Source organism: Mustela nigripes, unplaced genomic scaffold, assembly GCF_022355385.1.
Source record: "Mustela nigripes isolate SB6536 unplaced genomic scaffold, MUSNIG.SB6536 HiC_scaffold_148, whole genome shotgun sequence".
Taxonomy (NCBI): Eukaryota; Metazoa; Chordata; class Mammalia; order Carnivora; family Mustelidae; genus Mustela; species Mustela nigripes.
This window is the reverse complement of record NW_026739562.1, coordinates 9358266-9370765: the sequence shown is the minus strand read 5'-3', so window position 1 is coordinate 9370765 and position 12500 is coordinate 9358266. Positions and strand designations below refer to the sequence as shown.

Sequence of the window (12500 nt, the reverse complement as noted above, 5' to 3'; positions counted from 1 at the left end):
AAAGATTTTATTTATTTATTTGACAGAGAGAAATCACAAGTAGACAGAGAGGGAGGCGGAGAGAGAGAGAGGGAAGCAGGCTCCCTGCTGAGCAGAGAGCCCGATGCGGGACTCGATCCCAGCACTCTGAGATCATGACCTGAGCCGAAGGCAGCGGCTCAACCCACTGAGCCACCCAGGCGCCCAAAACTTTTTCTTTTTTAAAGCAGACTTACTTTTTTGCCATCTGAATTGTTTTCAGTTTTGGAGGCAGAGCAAAGGGTGATAGAAAGGTGGGCAGTTGAAGGAGGGCTGGTGAGTGGTAGAGACAGGCAGAAGTATATAGAAAGTCTGAAAAAGGTGAACAGAGGATGAAGACCGAAACTAAGATTCCGGAAAGGTAGCTTCCTAGCTCCCAATTTCCTCATCCTGTACCAACCTGTCTTTCTCTTATTTGATGTCCTGTGATCAGTTCCTTTTTTGACACAAACTGGTTTCTAAAAAGGGAATCCTTTCTGTTTTGGAGGTTACTGATCTAAATTACAGGTCTGTCTCAAGGATGTGTGGAGCAAGGGTGACCATTAATTTGTACACTTGAGGAAGTTCAAGGCAATGTGGCCTACTTCTGGAAAGACCTGGATTCTTTTTACTCCTGATTGGAGGAAAAACCCAGCCTTGGCAGGGCCCAGATAGAGTACAGAAGGCAGATGGATGCTGGGTTCAGGAGAAGGAACTGAAAGACTAGTTGTTTTCAGTTGTCATTTGACTCTCCTTTACTGCCCCTCTGGAAACTGACAGAGGATGGGGCTCTGGCAGGAACAGCAGGTGGTCTTGGCTTGGCCCTCTGACTAAGGAGAACTGCAGACAAAGGGCCCAATAGGTAGACTGAGAGTCAATGATTTGCAACTGACAAAACTCAGATCTTTAAAAAAAAAAAAAAAAAAAAATGGGGCGCCTGGGTGGCTCAGTTGTTAGGCGTCTGCCTTCAGCTCAGGGCATGATCCCAGAGTCCTGGGATCGAGCCTCACGTTGGGATCCCTGCTCTTCTCCCTCTGTCACTCCCCCTGCTTGTGTTCCCTTTCTCACTGTGTCTCTGTCAAATAAATAAAATCTTAAAAAAAAACAAAACAAAACAAAACACAAAACCTCAGATCTTATTTCATTTTAAAATTCTGCTTCTGGTAACCTGGCTTTAGACTTGAAGAATAAGGACATGGATGAATCCCACCCAGAACTAGGCTCTAGTTCAAATGCTGCTTTCTTAAAGTAACAATATTTGTATTATATTCATGTGAGGAAAATGGTACAAACCTATTAGTGATCCGTTGGTAGCCAGTGGCTTTTAAGAATATCCAGTAGTATGTGCGCCTGAGTGGCTCTGTCAGTTGAGCTTCTGCCTTCAGCTCAGGTCATGATCCCAGGGTCCTGGGAACGGGCCCCACATCAGGCTCCTTGCTCTTCGGGGAGCCTGCTTCTCCCTCTCCCTTTGCCTGCCACTCCCCTGCTTGTGTGCATGCATGCTCTTTCTATCTCTCTCTCTCAAATAAATAAAATCTTTGGGGGAAAAAAAAAATCCAGTGATTGGGAGTACCTGGGTAGCTCAGTTGGTTAAGCCTCTGCCTTTGGCTCAGGTCACGATACCAGAGTTCTGGGATCGAATCCCACATCAAACTCTGTTCAGCGGGAAGTCTGCTTCTCCTACTCCATCTGCCCTTCCCCCTGCACAAGCGTTCTCTCCCTCCCTCTCTTTCCGCTCTCTCAAATAAATCTTAAAAGAGAATAATACCCAGTGATTGAAAAATAGTCAATTTTGGCATGAACAAATTGAATATATATTCAGGTGAGGGTTGTTTTTTCTTTATTTTTTTTCCTAAGATAAATGAGATTATTTTACTCTTTATAGGAAGTAAATGAAGGAATTCAAGCTCTCTCAAATAGTGAGGAGGAGAAGAAAGGGGTGGCAGCATCACTGCTTGCTCCTTTGTTGCCTGAGGGAATAAAAGAGGAAGAAGAGAGATGGAGAAGAAAAGTAATTTGTAAAGAAGCGGAACCTGTCACAGAAGTGAAAGAAACCAGTACCACAGCAGAAGAAGCAGCAACGATAGTAAAACCACAGGAGATTACATTGGACAACATGGAAGACCCTTCTCAGGAGGATCTTTGCAGTGTTGTTCAGTCTGGAGAAAGTGAGGAAGAAGAGGAACAAGATACCCTTGAGCTGGAGCTTGTTTTGGAAAGAAAAAAAGTAAGGTTTTGAAGCTTTTGTTAGATGCTTTTTCTCTCTTCTGTTGGATTCTGGGATCATTGTGCTCAGTTTACTGCCATTACTGGGATTTTGTTACCTTTACATCTAGCGATGTTTAAGCTTGTGCAATTAAAATTTGAACTGTGGAGTTTTAGTTCTTTTGGTTCCTGATGGTGCTTTTGATACTTGATAGCTAATAAAAACTGATACTCTCTGATTTAAAGATAGCTGGATATAGTGAATAATATCTTTTATTTTGCTTCCTAACAAATTAGCATTGTAAATTCTTGGTGGTAACTTGGTTTTAACCCCATGATTAAAGCACAGGTTGACTTCCAGTGATCACCCATGGAATTGTTCACATAGTTAAATGGGCTTTATAAGATTAAGAGGAACCAATAATTTCATGTGCTTTCCTTTCAAGAAAGATGGTCCACAGGAAATTTTCCTGATTGAGAAATTGGTTTTTGCCTATTTTCTGCCCTGATTTTTCTTGGAACAGTTTCATGTACTACTTTGAGTATGAAGTAAAATCTTAATGGGTGTTGTAACAGGAATATCTTCTTTTTTTTTTTTTTTTTTTTTTTTAAAGATTTTATTTATTTATTTGACAGAGAGAGATCACAAGTAGGCAGAGAGGCAGGCAGGGAGAGGAGGAAGCAGTCTCCCCGCTGAGCAGAGAGCCCGATGCGGGACTCGATCCCAGGACCCTGAGATCATGACCCGAGCCGAAGGCAGCGGCCCAACCCACTGAGCCACCCAGGCGCCCAGGAATATCTTCTTGAAGCTTTCCCCATTTTGAAAAATTTGAAGCTATGGAGAGGGACAAGCTAAGTTAGACTGTATCTGTTATGTTCATATATTGGAGAATTTGTCTCTTAGTGGATCTCTGGGACCTATCCCATTCAAATGGATGTTTTTTAACTACAATCATGAATAAGCATTTAGTGGATACTAATAAAAAATACGAGGATAATGCTTGGTTCTGATGGAAAATGTATTAAGAAACACTTCCTGTTTTCAAAGCATTTTAATTCTCATAATATGTGGTTATCATTCTTGATATTCACAAATGCTTAAATGTTGGTAAACAGCTAATGACACTCTTAACTTTGTTGTCCTGTTCCTCTTAGGCAGAGCTACGAGCCTTGGAGGAAGGAGATGGTAGTGTGTCAGGGTCTAGTCCGTGTTCTGACATCAGCCAGCCAGCATCTCAGGATGGAATGCGTAGACTTATGTCTAAAAGGGGGAAATGGAAGATGTTTGTTCGAGCTACAAGTCCAGAATCTACCAGTCGGAGTTCTAGCAAAACTGGGCGAGAGACTCCAGAAAATGGAGAAACTGGTAATTCATGTTTTACTTTAAACATTGAGTTGAAAGATACAGAGTTGAAAGGTGTAGAGGGAGGGTGCCTGGGTGGCTCAGTTAAGTGTCAGCCTTTGGCTTGGGTCATGATCCCAGAGTCCTGGAATAGAGCTCCAGATCCGGGTTCCTGCTCAGGGGGGAAGCCTGCTTCTCCCTCTCCCACTCCGCTGCTTGTGTTCCCTCTCTCGCTGTCTCTCTTTCTCTCAAATAAATAAAATCTTTAAAAAAAAAAAAAAAAGGTACAGTGGGAAAATCCTTTCCCTTTTTTGGTTCTCTCTTAAGCAAAAAGGAGGTAACACTTAATCCTTTCGTGGAAGTGCTGGAAAGGAAGCTTTCCTTTCACATCTTTTTCTATCCACCTCTAGTGGAGGAGTAAGAGTTAAGAGTTGCCATCCATTGGGTTGTAGATTCACTACTGATTGTGGGGGACTACCTCTCCCTCAAAAGAAAAGCAGGGCTGATTCCACCCTTCTTTAAAAAAAAAAAAAAAAAAAGATTTTATTTATTTATTTGGTGGAGAAATCACAAGTAGGGTGAGGAGGAAGCAGACTCCCTTCTGAGCAGAGAGCCCAATGTGGGACTTGATCCTAGGACCCTGAGATCATGACCTGAGCCAAAGGCAGAGGCTTAACCCACTGAGCCACCCTGGTGCCCCGGACTACCCTTTTTAAAGAAATTCTGCTATAGTAGTTTTTTTTTAAAAAAGATTTATTTATTTATTTATTTGACAGATGACAAGTAGGCAGAGAGGCAGGCAGAGAGAGAGAAGTGGAAGCAGGCTCCCTGCTGAGCAGAGAGCCCGATGCAGGGCTCGATTCCAGGACCCTGAAATCATGATCCGAGCCGATGGCAGAGGCTTTAACCCACTGAGCCACCCAGGTGCCCCTGCTATAGTAGTTTTGATCTGTATTAAGCCCATGGGCTCTCCTTAGCTCACTATTTACAGTTGGTAAGTAAGGCTGGCAGGGACCACCTGTGGCAAGTGCAGTGTCGTCTGTGTTCTCTCTCTGTATACAAGTTGCCTAGCCTCTGGTTAGTTTTTAGATGGATTGGTCCTTTCATGAGGACATAGCTTATCTCTGTGCACGGTAATGTAGAAGACACCCTGCTGTGGCTTCTGTCTGTTATCAGAGCTAATATTTTGCGGTGCCTGGCTGGCTCAGTTGGTTAAACATCTGCCTTCTGCTGGGATCATGATCCCAGGGTGCTGGAATCAAGCCCCAAATGGGGCTCCTAGCTCAGTGGGGGGCCTACTTCTCCCTCTCCCTCTCTCCGGGTTGTACTTTGTCTCTCTCACAAATAAATAAATGAAATATTAAAAAAAATAAAAGTAAAACCTTTAATATCTTAATCTCCATTTGGCCTTAATTCTGTAGTGGAAAATTAGCAATAAGATTTGTGTACCAAACCTTAGTTATGTGTACCTAACAGAAGATCCTTTATACCTATGGTTAAAAAACTACGAATAAAAAACACAGTAATAAGTAAATGCAAACAACCTTGTTTGAATTTTCCCTTTTCAATCAGCAATATAGAAGAATAGGAAGTAAGAATCTAAAAGACCCCCTTCGTCTTTTCCCTAATGCTCATTCCCTACCCCTGAAGTCTATTCTCTGTCCTTTACTCTCCTCCAGAAATGGACATTTTCATTGTGTTTATGTTTAACTCCTTAAAATAATGTTGCATTTGTATTGTCCAGTAATAGCTAAAGCCATTCAGATGTCCCAAGATGGAATGGATAAATTCTTTTGTGTTAATATTCAAACAATGAATCATGGAACGCTACATTAAAAACTAATGATGTACTATACAGTGACTAACATAACATAATAAAAATAATTTATTTATTTGAGAAAGCACGAACAGAGAATGGGTGGGCAGAGGGATAGGGAGCCCGATGTAGGGCTTGATCCTAAGAACCTGGAGTCATGACCTGCACCAAAGGAAGGTGCCCAACCAGTTGAGCCACCCAGGTACCCATTCCAATATATTCTTGCAATTGAATACTAAACAGCTGTGAAATATGAATAATCTACAGTTAATATGGAACAGCATGATTCTAAGAAACAGTAATGTTGAATTTAAAAAGCTACAGGAAAAAAAAAAGCTACAGGAGAATATGTAATGTTAACATTGTGTTTATGTAAGTTGGAAAATAGGCAAAAATACTGTGCTTAAAGACCTATCCATGATGAAACTAAAGGAAGGTACTTAACCATTGCAGTAGAGATTATGTCTGGTGTGGACATGATAGCAGAGGTACTGTGAACTTCAGAAGTACCAGTGATAGTCTGCCGTAATGCTGGGTTGTAGTCACTTGAGTGCTTACTTCATTCTTTATGTTTATTATAATACTTAACAATAAAAGCAGTGCTGTAATAAACATTTTGGTGTATATATATCTTTATGTAGATTTAGTGTCATATGGTGTAGATTCCTAGAGATACATTGTTAGACTGGTACTAGGAGATTCTTAGAGATACATTGCTAGGTTAAGGGGTATGTACATTTTAATTTGATAGATCCTAATTGCCTTCTAATACATTCTAGTGTTAGGGGTGTCTGGGTGGTTATTGGTTGGGCATCTGACTTCGGATCAGGTGATCTTGGGGTCCTGGGATGGAGCCCCTCATTGGGCGTCCTAATCAGTGTGGAGTCTGCTTTTCCCTGTCTCTCTGCCCCTTCACCTGCTCAGTGCTCTCTTTCTCTCTCAAATAAAATCTTAGAAATACGTATATATTGTAGTCTTAGAGTTCTTGTGGTGGTATCAATTGTTAAATTCTTCTACCTACCACCAAATGTAAGGTGTCTAATGAATTATATACTAATAAGTGGGAGAAGCTGGTTTCAGTTTGAAAATGCAGGAATATTAGTGATAAAGAACAAGGTCATTATATGATGAGGTTATGTACTTAGGATAAACTTGTAGGCTGATAAAAGCTGTTGAAGGTGATATTAAAAATCACATTACTTCTTCAGATCAAGGATTAATCAGAGTCAAGAAAAACCTTTAATTTGGTTATTTTCCTTTAAAAATGACTGACAGACTCACGACAGACTGATTTACATTGTATATGTGGATTAGTTTGGTAAGTGGTAAGCAAACGTCCAGAGTTCATATCTGTTACTCCATTTAAGTTGATGGTAAGCCTCTTCTCTATTGAAGATTCCCACTAACAGACATCACTAACCAGAAGAGTAGGTGGGTCCAATAAAGGTTGTCCGCAGGTCTTAACCAGTTCAGAAGTAAGATTATTAGGTAGTTTAAAATTAATTAAATTAAATTAATCTATTCTGATTTTGAAAGCCTTTTTTTCAAAACCCAATTCATAAAGAATCTTTATATATCCTAGGTTTGGTATGTAGCCTTAAAAAGTAATTAAAGCATTCTGGAATAGAAGATTAGAAAAAGTAAACAGAGAAAGGAGAAAGGAGAAGCAGAGACTACAGGCTAATGTAAACAAATTAAGTGTTATTTATAGACTTTAAGAAAGGTGATTGTAGGGGTGGCTGCGTGGGTTAAGCCTCTGGGCTTAACCCTGGGATTGAGCCCCACATCGGGCTCTCTGCTCAGCAAGGAGCCTGCTCTCCCCTCTCCCCCCACCCCCGCCTGCCTTGCCTCACTGCCTACTTGTGATCTTTCTCTATCAAATAAATTAATAAAAATCTTAAAAAAAAAAGGTGATGATAAAGGATAAAGTTTTTTGGTTTTATAAAGACAGTAGGTAGATAAATCATTAGGGTTTCTTTAAAGAAAGAAAACAGGCAAAGGAAAAAGTAACTTTTTACATATACCTCTGCTACAGGGATAAGAAAATATATATGGGATACTATGTTAGTATCTGTCCTTCAATTTCACATGGTTTCTTTTGTAGTAACTGGTGCTGACACTTCAGAAAAAACAGATGAGAATTCAGACAAAGAGATGGAAGTGGAAGAATCTCCAGAAAAGATAAAAGCACAAACAGCGCCTAAAGAAGAAGAACAGGATTTGAAAGTATGTATATTACTTAATATGGTCTGACCTACAATTTTTTTTTTTTTAAAGATTTTATTTATTTGAGAGAGAGAGAGAAAACATGAGAAGGGAGAGGGTCAAAGGGAGAAGCAGACTCTCTGCCTAGCAGGGAGCCAGACGCAGGACTTGATCCTGGAACTCCAGGATCATGACCTGAGCTGAAGGCAGTTGCTCAACCAACTGAGCCACCCAGGTGCCCCTTAAATATTTTTAAATTGGGCAACCATTAAAGTACAACCTTTATTAGCAAGTACAGTGATCTTTACCTCCATATGTAAATCATTTATGGTGGCGGAAATGTCATATTTCAGAGTGAAATACTGAATTATAAGACAGATTTGTTGCAGAGAAATTATCTATAATTCTAAATGCTTTAATTGCTTTCTTAAAAGTTAAGTCTTCATTTGAAAGCAATAACAGCTTATCAAATAAATATAGGCTTTTCTCGTTGGGAAGAACTGAAGAGCCTAAAAGTCACAAATTTAATTCCTGTGTGAACTACTTGGCCTTACACAAAGGCAGATTTGGTTCCAGTTTTATTTGAAGCCTCATATCATGAGAATTGGGACCACGTAAGTATGAGGCTCTTAAAGGTTGATATATTCGAAAAGCTATCTAGCACATTCTTTAGACCTGAAAGAGTTTATCCAGTCACTGACTAGTGTACGACCATGTGAAAGGGACTGGGAGAATTAATTTTGTTCAGTGTGTAGGTAGTAAAAGAGTTAGTAATGCATAAATGATATTTTGGACACTGTTGGGAGTTGTATCATTTAACATCTACTTATACCTGCTGAATCCTGAGTTGTCTGAGAGTATGTATACATTTAATTTCTCTAGACTTGTCATTATTTTTTGCTTGTTATGTGAATTTGTTTACTTAAATTAAAATCTTGTTTTCTCTACGTAACTTGCTTAGATGCAGCTGTGTAAGAAGGGCTGTTTCTAGGCAGACCCCTTTTTTTTAGCATATTTAAGAAAACTAAATGATTTTACATAATAAAGGAAATAACTGCGGATTCAATTTTATTTCTTCCTTTTTTTCATTTCTTGCATTGCAGTTTCAGATTGGAGAACTGGCAAATACCCTGACAAGTAAATTTGAATTCCTAGGCATTAATAGACAGTCCATCTCCAACTTTCATGTGCTGCTTCTACAAACTGAGGTAATTTAGCCATTTTTGGTTCCAGTGGGTCATAGTTGGTCATTGATTAAAATGCTGTATGTGTGAAGCATTTGTTTTACTTTATATTTTTAAAGATTTTATTTATTAGAGACCACAAATGGGGGGGGTGCAGAGGGAGAAGCAGACTCCCCGCTGAGCAGGGAGCCCAACTCTGGACTCAATCCCAGGACCCTGGGATCATGGCCTAAGCCAAAGGCAGATGCTTAACAAACTGAGCCACTCAGGTCCCCTGTCTGTCTTGTCTTAATCCTAAATTTAAAAAAATTTTTTTCTTAAACTGTCTCTCTTGAAGCTTGCAGTCTTTTTTTTTTTTTTTTTTTTTTAAGATTTTATTCATTTATTTGACAGATCACAAGTAGGCAGAGAAGGTGAAGCAGGCTCCCCGCTGAGCAGAGAGCCCAATGTGGGGCTTGGTCCAAGGACCCTGAGATCATGACCTGAGCTGAAGCAGAAGCTTAACCCACTGAGCCACCCAGGCGCCCCATAAATTAAAATTTTTAACATTGGTGCATATTTGAACCACCAACCCAGGAAATAAAACTGTGTATTAGCTAAAGCAAAACATAATTATGGAGGTAAATACGGAGATTTTATGTGTGTTGATACCACCTTCAATAGGCGTATATTTTATTTAAAAAAAAAATGTTTTGGCGGGGAACTATCTGAGTGGCTCAGTCAGTTAAGCATCCAACTCTTGATTTTGGGTCAGGTCATGATCTCACGGTGATGAGATTGAGCCCCACATTGGGCTCTGTTCAGCATCGACTCTGCTTGTCTTTCTCTTCCCCCATTTGTTCTCTCTCTCTCTCTAATAAATAAATAAACTTAAAAAAAATTTTTTTTTTAAGATGTAAGCTCTCTGCCCTTTGTGGGGCTGGAACTCAAGGCCTTGAGGTCAAGAGTCGCATGCACCACTGGCTGTGAATGGGCATATATTTTAATATAGACCCATTTTCTGACAAAATTCTATTGATAGTGATCAGATGAGGCCATGTCATGTTGAAAGACTTTGTACGTGCTGTGAGATTATAAATCTGTTAAGAAGAAAAGTTCTGGGGGTGGCTTAGTTGGTTGGGTGTCTGCCTTTGGTTCTGGGATCAAGTTTCGTATTGGGCTCCCTGTTCAGTGGGAATTCTATTCTCTTTGCGGCTCCCCTTGCTCGTGGTTGCTCGCTCTCTCTTCCCCAAGTAAATGAATAAAATCTTTAAAAAAAAAAAAAAAAAGTTCTGAGTCCTGTTTGTCCCCTGCATAGTTTACAGTGTGGCAGGTTACGATTTAGTAAGGAAGTTCTCCTGTAGGAATCTGACTTCCCTAAGGACTGAACTTTTGTTTTTGATGAAGAATATTACTGAACTGAATGAGCTATCTACCAAACAAAGGTAAAATTGCTAGGGAATTTTACTGTCCAAAGGGGGAAATAAAACTGCTACTTGTTTTCAGGTACTGGAGAGTTGACAGTGTAAAGTACTGGGGTATTGGAGTTCAGTCTCATTTTTCACAACTCTGCAGAGCAAACAAGATTTTTTATGAAACTAAGATGGTTTGTTTTTTGTTTTTGTTTCTGTTTCTTGGTGTTCTCTGTTTTTTTGTGAGAGTATAGCAGTACAGTCATGGACCAGAAAACATATCCCTTTTACTTCTGCTTCTTGACGTAACAAGAAGTCTTTAACTTATTTCTCTGTTGATTCTAGACTCGGATTGCAGACTGGAGGGAAGGGGCTCTTAATGGAAACTACCTTAAACGAAAACTTCAGGATGCAGCAGAACAACTAAAACAGTATGAAATAAACGCCACTCCTAAAGGCTGGTCCTGCCACTGGGACAGGTACGCACTCTTCTCCCCTTTTCACCTTTCACCTTTGACATCTCAGACATGATTTGTGATCACCACCACCTGACGACATGACAGCCTGTCTGGAGACTGAGAGCAGCTGCGGTTAGCGGTGCTGGGCAGGCAAAGCACCGCAAGCACTTACAGAGTCTGGGCCAGCCACACGGAGAAACAAAAAGCAATGTTTAAAGTGTTCCATGTAACGGATTTTTTCCCAAGATGGACAAAGCTGGTTTTTACTCTCCAGAGTGTTGTTGCACGGAGTAGGGCGGGCTTGGGGGTTAAGCGCATGCGAGAGCTCTGTGCGCTTTACAGGACCTCTGGAAGCAACTACTCCTGATTAACCTCGGTGAAGTTAAGGAAAGCTTCGTGCCTGAAGATGTGAATGAAGAACAAGATTACTATCTTCTGCCAGCAGGTCAGATGAAAATATTTCTTTTTATATTTGGCTTTTCTTGATTTTTTTTTCGTTATTTGAAATCTTTGCTCTTTTATTTTTCAGCTCCCAGATCCTCTCCCTCTCTTTAGCTTTCACTGTGTTTGATATCAAGAGTATGAAATGTGAATTCCACGGTCCAAGAGGGGAAGAGTCACCTTTCGCAAACTTCGTTGTTCTCTTCTTTGGAAGGGAAATTAGTGTTCTAGGATATTGAGTCCCTTCGTTAATGCAACTTGAAAGCCTGTTATGCATTGGCAAAAAAAAAAGTGTGAGAGGTGTTTTCTAAGTCATCTGTTGGAATGAGAGGGCTCAGGGCTGTATTCACAGAGCTGCTGGCAGTGCAAATAGCTTTGAATTATCGTTGGTTCTTCATTCTCAATTGTCAAAGCTCTTTGTTGCCTTTGTGAATAGCAGTCCGTTAAGAAGAGGTTCGTCCCTGTGAGAGCAGACTGCTGTCCTGGGACAGGACCGAATGGAAGTGTCTTTGTAGGAGAATGGGTCTTAAAACATGTGTTTTCTTTCTTGTAATTTAGGGATCATAGACGATATTTCTATGTAAACGAACAGTCGGGCGAGTCTCAGTGGGAGTTTCCAGATGGTGAGGAGGAGGAGGAAGAGAGCCAAGCGCAAGAAAGTAGAGACGAGACTCTTCCTAAACAGACTTCGAAAGACAAAACTGGCACTGAATCAAATTCTGCAGAATCATCGGAGAATTCCACAGGTGGGACAATTTACCCTGTACTAATTTGGAGAGAAATAACTTTTGGGGGAAAAAAATGACTTGTGTTAGTTGATACCATAAAAGAAGGAAATAAATCAAAAGTTTCTATTAAAAAATAGTGACTTGACATAAAATTGCAAGTTAATTCTGAAGAAAACTAAGGCAGTGACTACTTGGAAATCAGCATACTATTAATTTCAGACTTTGTTGAAATGTGAAATGATGAGCCAAAATATTTTGATTTTAAGAATGTCCTAGGGGTGCCTGGGTGGCTCAGTCATTAAACATCTGCCTTCGGCTCAGGTCATGATCCCCGGGTCCTGGGATCGAGCCCCTCATCAGGCTCCCCGCTCAGCAGGAAGCCTGCTTCTCCCTCTCCCACATCCCCTGCTTGTGTTCCCTCTCTCAGTGTCAAGTAAATAAATAAAATATATTTTTTAAAAAGTGTCCCATGGGTGCTCCCTTCTACTTTTAAATGGGATGCTTCCTGATTCTTGCTTCATTTAATAAAGTGAATTAGATCTTAACAACAACAACAAAAAATTGTCCCATGTCTGCAGACAAAACTGTGTATCCAGTAACAGGAATGCAAATTAATGTTAAGGAGCTAGTAGTTGAAATGTCAATATCTGCGTGGAGGTGATAATGGGGTTTTTGTTCTGCCATTCTACAGAAAGCTTAGTCTGTTGATACTGTAGCCTCATTTTTCCATTCC

General features: G+C 40.3%; 1 protein-coding gene across 1 annotated transcript in view; it reads left to right on the top strand.

Moving 5' to 3' along the window:
• The window catches only part of LOC132008512 (formin-binding protein 4), a 41039-nt gene that overhangs the window by 9649 nt on the left and 18890 nt on the right, over positions 1-12500 (top strand). Inside the window, exons 7-12 of the mRNA XM_059387150.1 lie at positions 1883-2224; positions 3358-3568; positions 7465-7586; positions 8669-8773; positions 10486-10619; positions 11598-11785. Of these exons, the coding sequence (XP_059243133.1) occupies positions 1883-2224; positions 3358-3568; positions 7465-7586; positions 8669-8773; positions 10486-10619; positions 11598-11785 (1102 nt within the window). The remainder of the gene's footprint in view (positions 1-1882; positions 2225-3357; positions 3569-7464; positions 7587-8668; positions 8774-10485; positions 10620-11597; positions 11786-12500) is intronic.